At 51.1% G+C, this 16667-nt stretch overlaps 1 protein-coding gene across 2 annotated transcripts in view; it reads right to left on the minus strand.

Annotated features, from left to right (window-relative positions):
- Window positions 1–16667, minus strand: part of CACNA1S (calcium voltage-gated channel subunit alpha1 S) — a 70301-nt gene that overhangs the window by 43016 nt on the left and 10618 nt on the right. For both annotated transcript variants that reach the window (XM_077157372.1, XM_077157371.1), the window contains exons 3-10: window positions 10130–10269; window positions 8627–8769; window positions 8291–8443; window positions 6279–6484; window positions 4867–4970; window positions 2908–3053; window positions 2361–2442; window positions 658–818 (exon numbers count right to left, since the gene is read on the minus strand). In XM_077157372.1, coding sequence (XP_077013487.1) covers window positions 658–818; window positions 2361–2442; window positions 2908–3053; window positions 4867–4970; window positions 6279–6484; window positions 8291–8443; window positions 8627–8769; window positions 10130–10269 — 1135 coding nt within the window. The remainder of the gene's footprint in view (window positions 1–657; window positions 819–2360; window positions 2443–2907; window positions 3054–4866; window positions 4971–6278; window positions 6485–8290; window positions 8444–8626; window positions 8770–10129; window positions 10270–16667) is intronic.

A 16667-nucleotide genomic window follows, 5' to 3' on the forward strand; every position in this document is an offset into this window, starting at 1 on the left:
TGAGAACTTCACTCCTTTTGATGGCTGAGTAATATTCCATCGTTTGTATAGACCACATTTTATTTATCCATTATTGGTTGATAGACTCTTGGGTTGCTTCTGTCTTTTGGCAACTGTGAACAATGCTGCTATGAATGTCAGTGTGCAAATGTCTGTTCAAGTCCCTGTTTTCAATTCTTTGGGATATATACTTAATAGTGCAATTGCTGGATCATACGGTAGTTCCATACTTAACTTTCTCAGGAAATGCCAAACTGTCCTCCTTTTCTCTTAACCTCCTCATTGTCATCATCCAGAGCTCCACATAGCAAATCATCTATTACATGTAACCTTCCCCCAAGACTGGTTTTTCAAAAACTCAAATACTATCATGTTATATCCTCACTTATAACTTTTCACTGGCTTCCCATTGGTTTGGAAGACCCAATTGTTTATTAAAGTACATAAGGCCCTTTATGAGCAAACCCATCTCCTGCCACTCTCTAAGTCAAATTAAAGTTTTTATGGCTCCCCGAATTCACCATGCTCTTTTACATCTTCGTATCTTTGCACATGCTATTCCTTCTGCTGGAATTCTCTCCCCCCTTTACTGCATTGGCTGGCTTTGGCGCCAGGCCCCTCCTCTCCTCTCCTGGCTCTACTCTGCTCTCATCTCACCTTGCAAATGGGTCAGCCAGAGGGGCTGGTTGTGGTGCTCCGAGGCGATAGACAGGGTGTTGAGCGCAACCACCAGGATCACCAGCCAATAGAAGACCTTGGACTTCACCATGTCGTGGCACTTCCAGCGGAAGAAGCGGTTCCACTGCCTCCAGTGCCGGCTGCAGGGAGGAGGCGGGAGGGTGGAGGAGAGGAAGCCGCTTTACTCCAAATGCCCACCGGCCCGCCGACCAATGCCGGCCCTCCTGGGCCTGATCGCCCACTCTCTCCTCCAAACGCAGGACAGGAGCTAATGGCATGCTCCAGACAGATTCAAAATCTTGCAAAGCTCCTCATCTTTCAAAGGAGAAGAAGAATGTCGCCAACCTCAGAGGGAATTAAATGACATAATGCAAGCAAAGAGCTCAGCATGCTGTCTGGCATAGAGTAGGTGCTCCAGGCATTTTGATTTTTAACTGAAACAAGACTGAGGTGCTACATTTTATCCATTCAGAAGGCAATTCTTTAACAAATTAATAATATCTGGTGTGGGGCAAAGGGTGGGGAAAGGGCACTTTCATAGCTAGTGCAACTTTTATGGAAAACAATTTGGGAGCACTTACCGATGTTTAAAATTAATAGACACTTTTGACCCAGATTTCTAGGAATCTGTCCAGCAGAAATGTTCCTGCTCATGCACAACAGTTTACACGCAAAGACCTTCCCTGGGATACTGCTTATATTTCCCCAAGTTGGGAAGATTCATCATACAAATCATGGTATAACCATTCTGTAGAATAGTTTGCATCCAGTGAAAAGAAGGGGGGTGTGTGTGTATGTCTCTGTGTGCATATGTCTGTGTGTGTGAAAAATTGCCTTCAATAGATGTTTTTACATGAAAAATGCAAGTCACCAATTAATATGGATATCACATGTTTTTAGCAAATATTTGGGAAGCGCCTTGTATGTGCTGGGCACTAAGTTCTGTGGTGACAGCTGTTAACATAAATAACCCTATTAGGCAAAAACAAAAGCCTTGGTGTGTGTGTGTGTGTGTGTGTGTGTGTGTGTGTGTGTGTGTAAGGTCTTGGAGGAATACAAATCTAACTAACCATTACCGCGGTTATCTTTTTGAAGCAGCGTCTTTCACCTTTTCTTTCATATATTACTCTATTTTTTTGCTCTTTTGAAATCACAAAAATGTATGTGTTTTTAAAAGGAGACAACTAAACCCTCCTCTTAAGACAAAGGTGAGATAACTTAGGAGAGACCCCTTGTCCCTGACTCTTGGACCGTGGCCAGCCTCCTTCCTGAAAACCTCACGGCCCTGCTTCTTTGCATCCTGCCCCTTCCCTCTTCCCTTGTGGAAGTTTCAGGACTGATTATTTTGCCACCTCTACTCTGTGCAGCACTGACATGCAGCAGTCAAATGTGCTGGCTGCCCCCACCCTCCAGCCCACGGGCCCCCAGTTCCTTCCTAATGTCCAGTACAAACAGGTTATCTGCTTGGCACCTTTTTTTTTTTGATTGTGTGATCCCTGAGGGTCCGGTCACTTCAGAGCCCCATGAAGCGAGAACTGGCTTTCCTTTCTCAGAAAGGCTGCATTTCTAAAGGATCAGGAAAGCAACACTAAAGCCACCAAGGGGAAGGGTAAGTGGTTCCGACCCCACTGGGTCAGGGATCTTGGGCTGGGAGCATGCGGGGCAGATGGGAAGGTGCTCACATGAACTGGATGATTTTGTTCAGGCCCTCGATTTCATACAGGCTCTCCGTCTCGGAGCCGCCTTCCTCCAAGGACAGCCTTCCTGGGGACAGAAGAGAGAGAGGCAGCCAGACTCTGGGGCCCTTCTGGGCTTGCAGACCTGGGCCAGGCACACTGACAAGGGCACAACGCCTGAGACACCTGCAACAGTTGTTCCAGGTGCAGCCAGACCCTTCCTGCTTTCCTGAGACCCAGGTGCCCAAGAGCTAAAAACCCCCACGATTTCAGAGGAGGGCAATCATGGGTGGGCAGCATGGTATTGTGGGAAGATCCCCGGGCTTAAAGTCAGGACCCTTGAATCCTACCCCTTGGGGATGGGAGGCTCTGTGTAAGTCACTCACCCTCTGAGCACCTTAGCCTTCTTATCTGCATAATGGCAGTGCTGTACCTGCTCAGGGACCTCCCAGCTTCCCGGAATGGTTAAGTGAGGTAGTGGCTCTCTATGGGTGCGGGCTGTGAGGGCACTCAGCTGCAGGGAGGGATGCTCATGACAGCCTTTGGGCCAAACCTTCTCTCAGGTCCTCGACGTCCATGACCTCGCCCTGCGTGATCCAGCTCATGTAGCCCCGAAGGTCCTCCTCCAGCTGCTGCTTCTCCCGAAGCTTCTGGAAGGTTCCCCTGGACTTGGCTTTCTCCCTCTCCTTGGTGAATTCCCTGAAATGGAACAGGGGAGAAGGAGAGGGGACAAGATGAGACAAAGGCGGCCTCGGAAAAGGCCAAGCTTCCCCGGGACAGGGAGAGAGCCCTCTGGCTGGAGGTGCCACTTCTTCTGGTCCAGGCTGTCCCTTGGGGTCCTAGTGTCCCCCAAGGGGGCTGGGGGCAGCCCCCCTCGCTACCGTCTCACATTCCCCATCCTCCAGGAACGCCTTGTAGCTCTCAGGCCCTCTTTCTCATTTCTTTCCCCTCATCCCACTTCATTTTCTCCTACCTTGTCTTGGGGTTACCTTTGGACATTAGGGATTAATGACATCACAGTCCACTGCCCTAAGCAAATCAGCCATGGCCGCTCAAATTTTCCTTCCTGCCAAGACCCTTTAAGCCACCCTTATTTAATCATACTTATAGACCTATGGACCGAGGGAGAACTCCCTTGGGCCTAAAGAAAATCAGGTGGCAGTGTTGGAAGGAGAGAATCTGGTCCTCTGTCCTGAGGGTCAGGGAGGGATCTTCCGACCAGCAGAGGGCAGCCCTGGGCAGGGCCCGAGCGGCGATGGGGCAGATGCCACACAGCCCTCAGCTCGGAGGAGACCTCTGAGCCTGCTGCAGCAGGGAAAACCCCAGCACTGCCCAGAGCCTGTCCCCTGGAGGGAACAGTATAGGTAGAGGTTCTTGGCCATTTTGTGCCAAAGGCCCTCTGGTAGTCCAGTGACACCTGTACATACCTTTTCAGGATAATGTTCTTAAATGCACAAAATAAAATCATAGCATGACAAAGGAAATGTATTATAATATAGATATCAAAACATAAAAAATATTTGTGATGGAGTCATATATTTGTTTCCTTATTAACTCATTAACAAGATCTAGTTGAAGGTATAAAACTATCATAGTTGCAAAGTCATTTATAACTGTTGTAATATTTGCAACAACTCTAATATGACATCTGATTTCTATTGGGACAAATCACAGGGCTGCTAACCCACAGTGGTTAAAGGAAACAATAAATTTCAGTTAGAGGTCAGTGAAAAATAAAGACAATTTTTTTCCTATCCACGTTCACAGACCCCCTGAATTCTATCCATGGACTGCTTTGGGAGACATTTCCAGGGCGGGGTGATGTCAGTGGGGAAAGGGCTTGTGGTTGCTTCCACCCTGTTCACTGTGGCAAGGGTGGAGAGCCCACTTTCTCTCAGAGTCTCTCATTAATAATGATCATTAGTACTTAGTACTTATTATGTGCTGGACTCTCTTCTAGGTTCTTTATATTATTAACTCATTCAGTCCTCACAACAATCCTAGGAAATATGTATTGTCAAATTATTCTTATTTGACAGATGAAGAAACTGAGTCACAGAGAGGTTAAGTAATTAGGTAAAGGTCACACAGCTCCCAAGCAATAGTGCAGGGATTTAAATTTAGGCAGTCTAGCTCCAGTGTCTGTATGTGTAACCAGAAGTCTGTGCTGTCTCTTAGGGCTAAGCATCTGCTTATGCACACCCAGGGGCAGGAGGTACCCCTGAATCTTTTCTCTCTTCCTTGCTAACCAGAGAGAGAACTCTGGCCCAGTTGGAGCTAAAGGGCACCCAGAGATGAGATTCTAACCCACATCTCTTTGACCCCCTCCTCCCCCTTATCCCTTTTTCTCCTCCCCCTTCTTATCTTCCCCTTCTCCTTCCCTTCCTCTCTTTCTCCTTCTCTCCCCTTCTCTTCCCACTACCTCTTCTCCTTTGTATCTCTTCATCATCCTCCTTCTCCTCCTTCCCCTTTTCCTCTTCCTCTCCTCCCAGTTGACTTTGAACTTCCTTACCCACTCAGGACACCCAGCACGAGGTTGAGGATGAAGAAGGATCCCAGCAGAATGAGGGTGACGAAATAGATCCAGGGCCACTGGTTCCCAATGGCATCGTTGACCTGGTCCGAACAGAGGTGTGAGTCCCGCCCTCTGCCTTGAGGGCTTAAGGTCCCCTTAGCCAAGCCTGCCCACACTTGGACAGGAGGCAAGGGGCAAAGTCATCTGCTCAGCCAGGGGCTGTCTGTAAGACCTGGGACCTGAAGGACCTCCCAAAGCCGAAGACTGTTGACTGCGTACATGGCCAGGGCAAGAACGGCCCATTTTCCCTCCAATGCAGGGCAGCTCCCATCTACCCCCCAAGATGTGACTCCCTCATGGATGCCATTTCTAGTTGATTTCTTTACAGCCAAATATTTAAAAATAGATGAGACACTAAAACCTCTTGGCCTGAGATTCCAACTCCTTCCTGAACAACCTCCGTAACCTTACACAAGTCCCCTACCGTGTCTGAGAATTACCCCATCTGTCCAATCGGGGGGATGTGTGCTTTCTCTCCCCACAGACTCGTAACAGGTGGGGTAACAGCCCTTTGCAATTTTTAATTTCCTCCCCTAATATGAACTTACAGGAAACATTCATAGTAATCCTTTATATTTGCAAATAATTTGACAGTTTTGCAATTTTTTCCCCCACAGACATGATCACACTAAAGAGTTCGGGGACTGGAGCCAGAGGGATAAGAGTTCAATTCTTGGCTCTGCTGCTGACAAGATCCAGAATTGTGTACAAGTTACCGAACCTCTCTGAGCCTCAGGCCCCTAAAGTGGGAACAGTGGCTCCCATCGATGGAGGTTTAAATAAGAGATGCCATCTGCTCTTAGTAAACCCCAAATAAATAAGACACTCCAGTAAGCAAACTCTTGTATAGCAGTGACCAGGTGCCAGGCAGGCACTGCTGTAACTCAGTAAGTCCTCCCCTACGATTAGGCAGTCCTATTAGCCTTACTTAAAAGTGAGGGAACTGATGGCTGATAATATTTCTAAAGGAAAGCGTTTCTGCCACCCAGGGACGCAAAGTGCCCTTCATCCCTCAAGGAGTCAGCAGTTTTAGGCCATGGGGGTGAACTGCTCACAGTCAGGCTTGGGGAACAGAGTTGCCGGCAGAAGCCGTGGAGCTCCAGGTTTCCATCCCTCACTTCCCCTTCATGGGCACAGACGGGGAGTGCCCAAGGGTGCGGGGACACACGCCTGGGGCAGGTAGGGGCCATGCACCCTGTAGAGGGCTCCCAGGGAGGGGCAAGCAGGTGCAGCGGGACTCAAGTCAGGGACTGGCATCCTGGGTGAACCGGCCAGCCCTCCCTCCCCGCTCCCCTGGCGAGCCTGCAGGTGAGGGGACACGGCTCATGCAGGCCCGGGCCGAGGCCCACCCAGTAAAGGACGTCCGTCCACCCCTCCATGGTAATGCACTGGTACACGGTGAGCATGGAGAAGCCAAAGTTGTCGAAGTGGGTGATGCCGTTGTTGGGCCCCGGCCAGCCGCCCCGGCACTCACTGCCATTGATGGTGCACGGACGCCCCGAGCCCGTCCTGGCGCAGGGCGAGGGCTTCTCGTTCTCCACCGTGGCCACGATGTCTGGAGGCAGAATCGCGAGAGGAAAGGTGCTCAGGGCCTGAGCAGTCGGTCCAGAGGCCCGCGCAGCTGAGAAGGCACAGGGCTGCTCCCCACAGGCCGAGGGTTCGGCAATGACAGGCAGCAGAAATGCTACCGCAGGCCCCTGGGCCTCACTGGGGGCTCTGCTTCTAGGCTTCTTGTCCCCCTTGGCCCACATTGCCCCAATGTGGAAAGACGCGGTGTTTTGCCCTTGAGGAGCTCTAGCCCAATGATGGCGTAGACGATGACATAAAGAGGACAAGCAGGGCCATGTGGAATGGAGGGCACAGTCTTGGAGATGGAGGTGGGGAGCACCTGAGGACCTGCAGCGGGTGGGCAGGGGCAGGAGGGAAGGACCTGCCTTTCTTAGCAGAGCCCCTGACACCATGAAGTCAGGCAGTTCTGATTCCAGAGAGGCTTTTTCATTTTTTATTTTTAACTTTTTAAATTGTATAGTATAACATATATACAAAGCAAAGAAATAAAAAAGCAATAGTTTTCAAAGTTACTCTTCAACAAGTGATTACAGGACAGATTCCACAGTTTGTCATGGGCTACCCTACAATCCTCTCAGATTTTTCCTTCTAGCTGCTCCAGAATATAGGAGGCTAGAGGGCTTGAATGTTTTTTTTATCATCACAATCAAATTGTTTTCCTTCTTCTTTTGTGAAAAATAACGTATATACAAAAAAAGCTGTAAATTTCCAAGCACAGCACCACAATTAGTTGTAGAGCATATTTCAGATTTTGACATGGGTTATAATTCCACAATTTTAGGTTTTTACTTGTAGCTGCTCTAAGATATGGAGACTAAAAGAGATATCAATTTAATGATTCAGCATCCATATTCCTTTGTTAAATCCTATCTTCTCTGTATAACTCCACCATCACTTTTGATCTTTCCTGTGCACCCATAATTCGCCTTTCTGTTACTCATTCTTTCAAGGAGCCTACAGTGAAGTCTTCCAGAGGGTATATGACATGATATTGCAACACACTGAATGCTGAAGCCAATATGAGAATCCAGGCATCCTCCTATTAAGCCAGACATTAAAAAGACTAACAAAAAAATATAAACCAATGCCATTCTTCTCACTAAATTTTCTGGGTTTAGGGAAATACAGTTATTTTTCATTAAACATTATTTTACATGTAATGAGTTCATTACTATTCTTTTAAAATGAGTTAACAAAAATTATAACATTTTCCCAGTTTTTATTTCTAATCCAGTAAATATCAATAGATAAAACCTTATAAACAAAAGCCCTTTGACATCCAATCATCTTTAAGAGTGTAAAGGGGTCCTGAAACCAAAAAGGCTTGAGAATTGCTGCTTTAAAGGGTTTAGCTCAAGTGCACGCAGACCTCTGATTACCCTACAAGTGATCTCTTTGGTTCCTGGGTATTTTTTTGAGGTGTCTTTCAGACCCTATTCTGTGGGCCTAGCCCTCAGGGCTGCTCAGACTAAAGCTAAAACTATGGTTACAAGGCAAAGTAGACATTCAGGCTTGTCTTCAGGTCCCGTCTCAATTCTGAAAGCCCCAAAGATGCCACACTGTGGGGTGGAGGGGGGATGCTCAGAAGAAGCTATGGCCCAGGTCCCTACCCACTTCCTTGAAAGGCTGTTCTCCTCTCAGCTGATCCTTGCCCAGGAGAAACCCATTCCTAAGGTCAGCAGGTGTGGGAAGCAATGGCCTCGCCCTGGTGCTTCTTCCCTGGCTGGCGTGACTCCCCATTTTGAGTTACGCTATGGCCTCTCCCACCTCGCCAGTTCAACCAGGAGCTTACCTGTCCCGATGTAGTAGCAGGTCTTGTGCATTTTGCCCTTGAAGAGCTCTAGCCCAATGATGGCGTAGATGATGACCATAAAGAGGACCAGCAGGGCAATGTGGAACAGGGGGAGCATGGCCTTGAAGATGGAGTTGAGGACCACCTGCAGGCCTGCAGCGCGTGGGGCAGGGAGGAGAAGGGAAGGGTTGGCTCTCCTCTAGGCCTCGTGGCCCTCCTTCATTGTATAATAGAGGGAACCTCTGGGACCCCAAGGGTAGAGGGGGACCCAGAATTGGGGACAAAGGAACAGGATGGGAGAGGAGGAAGGGGGTCTGCAGAGGCACTGCCACCCACTGGGCACGCCCGACACCAGCCGGAGGGGTCTGAGCACGCGGAAGGCTCTCAAGGCCTTGACGTCCAAGCCAGCTCCTTTGCTGCTCATCGGGGCCGCGTTGCTTTGGATGATGTTGACCTGCTCCAGAATCACAGTGAAGACCCTAGAAGGGGAAGAGGGAGACAGGGCCCCCGCGACCAGTCAGGCCGCTTCCCCAGCAGTCTGGGACCCTGAGCCCTGGGTCCCATCCATGGGCCTGCAGAAAGGGAAGAGATGGCAGCTGTGCTTTGCTAACAGCTAACCCTAATGATGGGTTAACCCATGGTTGTCTAGAGCATTTTATTGAAAAGGATTCCGAGGCCAAGCTCAGACTCTTCATTCAAAGAGGACTGTGATCCACGGGTGATGTCTGCTCTGGGGTCTCAAGTGGGGGCTGAGGGGCGTGTCTAGGCACCGGCAGGCCCCAGCTGAGGGGCTCAGTATTCCCCAGGGTGGGCTGAAGGTTGCCATGAGTCCTTCCCTCACGGGTGGCACAGAGAGGAACGTGTGGAGCTCGTTCTTCCTCCCGGCTTCTCCTCATGCCTCACTTCCTGACAAAATGCCTTTACTATTTCCTTTTCTGCACACCTCTCCCTCACTCAACTTACTAAAAGTTCCATTATCCTCTGAGGCCACCTCAAAGCCATCTTCCCTATGAACCCTTCTTCTGGTAACTGAGCCAAAAGGGACACATTGCCGTTTGAAACAACGTAGCACAGTGTGGCATGGCTTCCTGACATTCTATTATTCTGTAGACATTTGTCTTGGCTTCCAACCACTCAACCAGAGACTGACTCAGAGAATTCCCCCATCTTCCCTGTTGTGCCTAAAGCAGCACTAGATAATCAGTGGATGTTCAACATAATATTTATTGAAGGACAGCGTCGTCTCTGAAGCTGAGACTGCTTCCTTTGAATCCTGGCACTTATTCCAGCTGCTGTGTGACCTTGGGCAAGTTGCCTTACTTCCTTGTGCTGGGCCTTCTTCATCCGAAAAAAATAGGGAAAATAAGGATTATGGTGATGTATAAATGAGATGGTACATGTAAAGCATATACTATGTGCTGTTGTTATAATCAGGTGGCAGTTACTAGGGGGAAGGAACTAAATGTCCAGTTCTGTGAACCCGAATAACAGGTACTCAGTAGAGGTTCATGGAATGAATGAATAAATGACAAAGGCTAAGAAGCTTATGAATCCAGAAACTCCAGCCATTGGAACCACATGCATCATCTCCAATTTTGTGTGATGAATAAAGGATAACAGAATCTAAAATGCCTAGCCGGGGAAGGACTCTTGGCCTGCCAGTGTGGGGCAATGTTTCACTCTTTCCCTCCCCAAAACAGGGGCTGTGCCCTCGCTGGGGGCCTCCCTCAGGTGGGGCCTGCTCCAAGGCAGGGGTTGGGACGACACCAGGGTCCCCTCCTGCCTTTGGGGTGATGGGGGGCACGGAGTCCTCGGGGGGGCCCCCCCACCAGGCCTCACCCCAGGAAGACGATGGTGAAGTCCAGCACGTTCCAGCCGCTTCGCAGGTAGGCGTCCTGGTGGAACAGGAAGCCGTAGGCGATGATCTTCATGGCAGCTTCAATCGAGAAGACGATGAGGAAGAAGTACTCCAGCTTTTCCTGCGGGAGCAAACGCGGTCACGCTGCTTCTCTGAGCAAGACCCTCCAGTGCCTCCCTGTCCACTCAGCAGCTGCACGAAGCCCATTCCATGCCCTACACGGCCCGCCGGGATCCGGCCGTCCTGCTCCCACCTACACTTAGACCTCAGCTCCACAGCGCCTCCCCTTACTCTCTCCATTCCAGCCACGCTGGATTCCTTAGCCGTGCAGTGCATGCTCCTGCCTCGGGGCATTTGCACTTGCTATCCCTGTGCTTGGGTGCCCTCCCTCTCCCCACATTCACTCACTCCCATAGGGCTTTACTCAAAACACCGAGGTCTTCCCTGGCCACCAGAGTGCCAGCTCAGCTCCTTCCAAAATCTCATGTTCCTCTTCCCTGCTTTGTTTTGTCTTCTTAGCACTAATCCCTAGCTAAGACGCCATACATATTCTTATTTTATTTTGTTCTTTATCTTCCCCACTAGAACATACACTCCATGAGGTACGACAGCTTTTGTCCACTTTTTCCATTACTCTACCTCTAGTGCCCAGAACTGGATGAATGAATGAGTGAATGAATGAGTGATCCAGGGTTGCCCCTGCCGCCCCACCCACCCTTGCCCAACTGAGGTTCCCCAGATGGTTTCTGGTTTGGGGATTTTTCTTCTCCCACTGCCCTGTGGACTCAGGGCAGGAGGAGGGCGTGGATTTCTCTGAGCTCCAACAGGCCCTCCCTTGCTGGGCAAGGTCTGGCCCTTTAATTTCTTTTTCGGTACCCTCCCCCACCCACGCCTCCGGCTGGTGGGTAGCCCCTTAAAGGTCAGGAGCAGGAGCACTATTAAGCAGGGTGAGGGGAGCAGGGGGTTCATTGTGTTGGGAAGAGGCCCCTTGGGTAAGAGGCAGAGGGTTTCAGCGTGGCCCCACCCTGCGGGAGGCCTTGCTGACACCTCCAGGCCCCCTCCTCGGGTAGCCTGATCTGCTGATCTGCCGGGTTACTCTATCCTTGCTCAGGTCACTCGCCCCCTCCTCTGGGCCCAGGCAGGAGCTATTTCTAACTGAGCAAGCAGATCCCTCTGTCAGGACTCCAGGCTGAAACTGCTCTCCTTGCAGGCACTGCAACCCAGGCTTAGTGGCTTCCAAGAACCCCGGCCCCTCCTCCTGGCCTCCCAAGGGGCTGCAGCATTGCACAACTGCAGGAGGCACCAGACACATACAGAATAACTTGAATGGCACCCCCTGGAGTAGTGTGACCAGAGGGGTCTCAGCCTCACAACTCTGCCCCCCCATTACCATCACAATCACCAGCGCCCACCCAGAGGTGCATCTCTCCACCCCGGGGCGCTCCTCCCCCATCCGCACACGCTGCAGGCATAAGGCTTCATGTCGTGGGTTCACCGTTCCTTTCCTCTGCAGGGACCAGATTAGGGAACTTGTCACCCCATTAATGATTTGGGAGATAATTTATTTTTACTTTGAGACAGTGGGTAAGTGGGGAAATTGCATGTTAACAGGGGTGTGGCCCTACAAATCTCTAAACCAGTTATTTAGAGAATTTTCATAAATGTTTAATTTCCCCTTCTGTACAGAGGGGGAAAGTGAGGCAAGTATGAATGAGATCTGCCGTCCTTAACCTCACCACCAATTTCCTGCACCAATCTGTAAACCCAAAGCCTTCTCCTTCTTTCAGAAAATGACAACATACAAATAAAATGCAAAGCCATGCCATTCTGCTAGCAGGCCTGCTGAAAGGGACTGCACTTTATTCTAAGTGAATAGCTAAGGGCAACCAGCTCCAAGCCAGGGGAGTGCGGAGGGAGGCGTGGGACTGCTCCCAGCTGAGAGGTGCAGGATCGGGGACAATAAGGGAGGGACTCCTTGGATTCAGGCAGTTTCCACTTCTCCACAGGACAGGCTTCCTGGAAGTCTGGCAAGCCATTAAAGGAAAGGCACAGGGAGGAGAGTGAAGCTGAGTCAGCATCTACGTTTTCAGTCACTGCCAGCCCAGGGGGACAGACAGGAGAAGTGGGGTTGAGGGGAGGGAAAACAGGGCCCAAAATAGTGCTCCGGGCCAGGCAGCCAGCCACCTACACCGAGAGCTGCCTGCACCTGCGTCCGCCAGTCCCGCCACCGCCTGGCCAAGAACAAGCTTGCCAAGGGCTGTGGGCCCACGGATGGGGTCACTCAGCAACCACAACCCATTAGCTCCAAAGGCCCAGCCCTCCCCATGTCCTCTCCCAAGCCCAATGCTGGAGTCTCTAGAATTAAAGCACGCTACCGTGTACATACCACATGGGCTGTTGTCCAGGTGGAAATGGAAGGGACAGGATGGAAGAGGGATTTGTCCGTTCTTGTGTCATAGGACACAGTGTCATCAGTGTCACATTGGGTTGGGCCCATAGCCACTCCAGCCTGGGCTTAGTCTTTCACAGAGGAATGAGGGACATTCATTCCACAGGTATTTATTAAGCATGGACTGGATGCCCTGGGCCAGGCCTGGCTGTCTCCCCGAGATCAAAGACAATGACCTCACCTAAAACATCCCAGTTTCCTTCAGTACTCTGAGAACCTGTCTTTGGCAGGTGAGATGCAGTAGGTATTTGATGTTATGTAATGTCTCTCACCAGCTCTGTTCCTTTGGGCAAGTTCCTAAACCTCTGCAGAACTCGGTTTTTTTCGCTTGTAAAACTGAGATCATGGAAACTACTTTGCAGAGTCATCTCGAGGACTAGGCGGGACGCTGTAAGCCAGTACCTACCGTGCCTGGCACACACCAAACGTTTAAGTCATTGCAGTTCTTACAAAAGGCCTCTGGGCCTTTGTGAAGGTCTGCTTTAGCCTGTGCTGCATCTTGAAGGCTTGTGTCCTGCTGGCTTCACAGAGCTGTTGTATGAGGTCATGCCTATTGGTGGCTCAGAGGGCTTGGCCCTGTCCTACTTCAGACTCAACTTGGCCGAAACAGAACCCTGCACTGAACCTGCTCCTCCTCGTGTGTCCCTGTCCCCACAAATGGTGCCGAGTTGTTTGAACTTGAAACCCAGGGAAGGACCTTTCAGACTCCTTCTTCTTGCTCTCCCCAGGACACACCATCCAAGGCCAGACTTTTCTACACCCTGATAGCTCTTCTTTCCATCTCCTCCTCTCCAGCTTCACTGCCACTGGCCTCACTTGCCTTCCCTTGTCCGCAGTTCTCCGCTATCCTTTTGAACCTCCTCCCCCTCCTCCACAGGTGCAATTAATCCTGTGTGTCCTCACGGCCCTGAAGCACTGCCCTGCTCCGTATGCCTCCCCCAACACTGCAGCCTCCTTGAAACCTTGTCCGGATCCCTGCCGTGGGGATTCTCCATGGTTTTCTGCCCTAAGAACAGGAAGGACGTGGGTACAGAGACAAAGGTCTCCCTCCAAAGAAGCCTGCTCAGAGTCTTTTTTAGTGGTGGGTGGGGGAAGGCTTTGTGGTTTATAAAGTCCCTTTCCCCAGGGAGCTCCTGCCCCAGCTGAACATGTTGGGGGCTCTGGGCTGGTCCCTCTGACTGGAATGCTCTCCCCCAAGCTGTCCAAGAAGCTCACTATCTCATCACTGACGCTTCCCACTCTCCCACCCAGCACAGTCTCACCCTGCTTTATTATTATTTTTTAGTAGTTGTTCCCTCCTGGTCTGCTATATATTTATTAATTTCTTTTTAAAAAAAGCTCTTCTTTCCTGACTGAGATATAAGGTCCATATAAAGAGCAGGGAATTTACTTCTTTCACTACTGTGTCACCTGCATCTAGAACAGTGCCTGTCACGTAGGTTTCTGAGATGGAATGAATGAATCGGTGTCCTTCTGCATTCATTAGGGCAGGGACTGCGGGCAGGCGCTAGGCTGTGAACTATCTGTCATCACTCTGAGACCAGGTAAGTACAGATGTTGCGAGTTAACATTTGGAAACTTTTACAGAAATTTGCCGCAACTTCCAAGCACGTGGGTAGACTTGTCTCCTGAACAGGGAATAGATCAATTTGGTTTTGTCAAAGCCCTGTGGTAAGTCCCACATGGCCCAAGCTGTGAAGGAGTCATCTGCAGAACGGAAATGAAAAACAGCAAACAAACTGGTCCTTCCTCAAGGTCATCTGAAAAGCTCTGCTCTAGGGCACAGCATAGCATCTGGCACATTGTAGGTGCTCAAAAAATGTTCACTGAATGAATGAACAATGGAAAGTTGTCATCTCCATTGCAGGATAATTCAAAGGCAGAGGCAGCCTCAGGATCTCTATCCAAGGAGATACATCTGGACCTTAGGCTCTGAAGTCAGAGATGGGGGACAGATCTGCGCTGACCCCTGACCCCTGACCTTAGGGAAGGGTCGTGAGCCTGCCTGACTAGGTGAGAAGTGAGCTCCATTATCAGCTTCCTCCAAGGCCCTTCTTACCAAGTGCCCCCCTCCATGGAGTTTTCATCCCTGCAAGACAAGCCCCTCACTTGAGCTCCCTGGGGCCATGCTTGGCTCAGGGTGGGGCTGACCCTCACTCGCATCCTTGCACCTGCTGCAGCGGCATTGGCACTGGGCCCTCCCAAAACCTTGGGCTGTAAAAAGCACCACCCCTCCCCCTCCCACTCTTTCTGAATCTTCTATCTCCACCCGGAATGCTCCTCCCTGCCCACACCCCTATCCTGGCATGCACTGGGCTTTGTGAGAAGACAGTAGGAGCCATTTCCGCAGGGACCTGCCCCATAACAGACTCCCTGTCTGGGACCCCAGAGACAGCTGTCACCACACCCTCCCCGCCTCCTCCTCCATGCCAGTGACTGCACTGTGGCCTGTGGAGGGCTGGCCTGGACTCCAGTCCCTCCAGCCACTGGAGCCTTCTTTGGAGGGCTCTAGGATCTACGGTGACAGGTGACCCTGGGGAGCAGCTGATGGACGAGTGGGCACAGTTTAAAACCTCCCTAGGAAAGTGCCCTGTACCCCCTGCCTTCCCCGTCACCTCTGCCTGAAAGCCTCCTTTCTTACTGTCGGGGCATCCTGACACAAAATCCTGCTGATGGGGTAGGCATTAGAGTAATGTTTCTTGCTAACTCTTTAAGGTGTATTTGCTTCATGGAGCCAAAGTGGATTTGGCAGAGGGTGAGGGAACCCAGGCTGCTCTGCAGTGAGCTCAGGCTGGGGTGGGGGTGGGGCCTGGGTGAGTGGGTCCTAATGCCTCCTTCACTCCTAGGGGACTCACAGAGTATGAGGAGGGCTGGACAAATACTAATATCATAAGATACTTTTAAAATATTAACTATCGTTTTCTCCCTGGATTCATCTCCTTTCTCCCTCCCTCAAGCAGGCAGCGCGCTGTACTTCCTTGCCTTGGGATAAGTTTGTGTCAGGGCCTTTAGTGATCGTTATCTAAAGCCTGAGCCCATCCTGGGGGGACAAAGGTTTGAAGAGAAAGGGCTGTCACCAAGCACAATGGACAGTCCCCCAGGTTTGGGAGACCTTGAGGACAGACCTGGCACCTGCTCCCTCACAGTGCCCTGAAGGTGGGGCAAGGTCTGGGAGGAGGCAGGGTCCAGCCTCACCAACAACTCCTGCACCTCAACTCTGCGTGGAGATAGCAAAGGATGGACCTGTGAGGATCATGTGGCTACAACAATATGGCTTTAACCAGGTGGAGAGAAGGCCTGGGGGCACTCCCGAGAGCCAGAGCCTGGGCACAACCCCAGCCAGTTAGGATGGCTGGAAGCACCCAGAATAACTTCATGGGCACAGAATCCAAATACAGTTGGTTGATGGGGAAAATGGCGACATTTCTTGCTCGCCTCAACTTGTGGACTGAAGTTCAGTCTTGCTATACCATTTCTCTTATTTCCCAGCCCAGGAAACTGAGGCTCAGCGAGGTGGGGTGAGGGGTCCAAGGTGGGGGTGGTCAGGGCCGCGGCCCCACCTGCCGCTCTGAGTCCACAGCTTTCTCGGTGTCAGCCTGAGGGCCCGGCCGCGGTGGCCGTGCTGCTCCCTGGGTCTCCAGGGCCCCGGCTTCTCCAGGGCCACCTCAGCATCCAGGTTTGGAAAATGACCAGCTGAGGCGTGAGGGAGGCAGCTGTATTTAGCTCCATGAACTGTCACCCAAATAAACGTGAGCTGGGCGGGTCTCTCCTGCCTTCCCGCCTCTCCCACCTGGACCTGACCCCCTCCCTTCTCCCTAATGACACTTCCCACGCTGGAGCACCATCTCCCTCCAGGCCCGGAGGCTTCCAGATGGGGGAGAGAGTGGGGCCGGGAGGCTGGGAGGGGGCTGGACAATCAGGGTGGTTTTTGAGGGGAGTACAGCACCCAACCTGGGAACGGGTAGGAGGCCAGCATTTTCCTGGGTGATGATGACATTAATAGCTAAGCCTTACGAACAGGCCAGACCGTGTTCTAGCCACATACATACAATCCTCCCCCAAAACCCTAT

The sequence above is a fragment of the Tamandua tetradactyla genome, chromosome 4 (genome assembly GCF_023851605.1).
Source record: "Tamandua tetradactyla isolate mTamTet1 chromosome 4, mTamTet1.pri, whole genome shotgun sequence".
NCBI classification, from domain to species: Eukaryota; Metazoa; Chordata; class Mammalia; order Pilosa; family Myrmecophagidae; genus Tamandua; species Tamandua tetradactyla.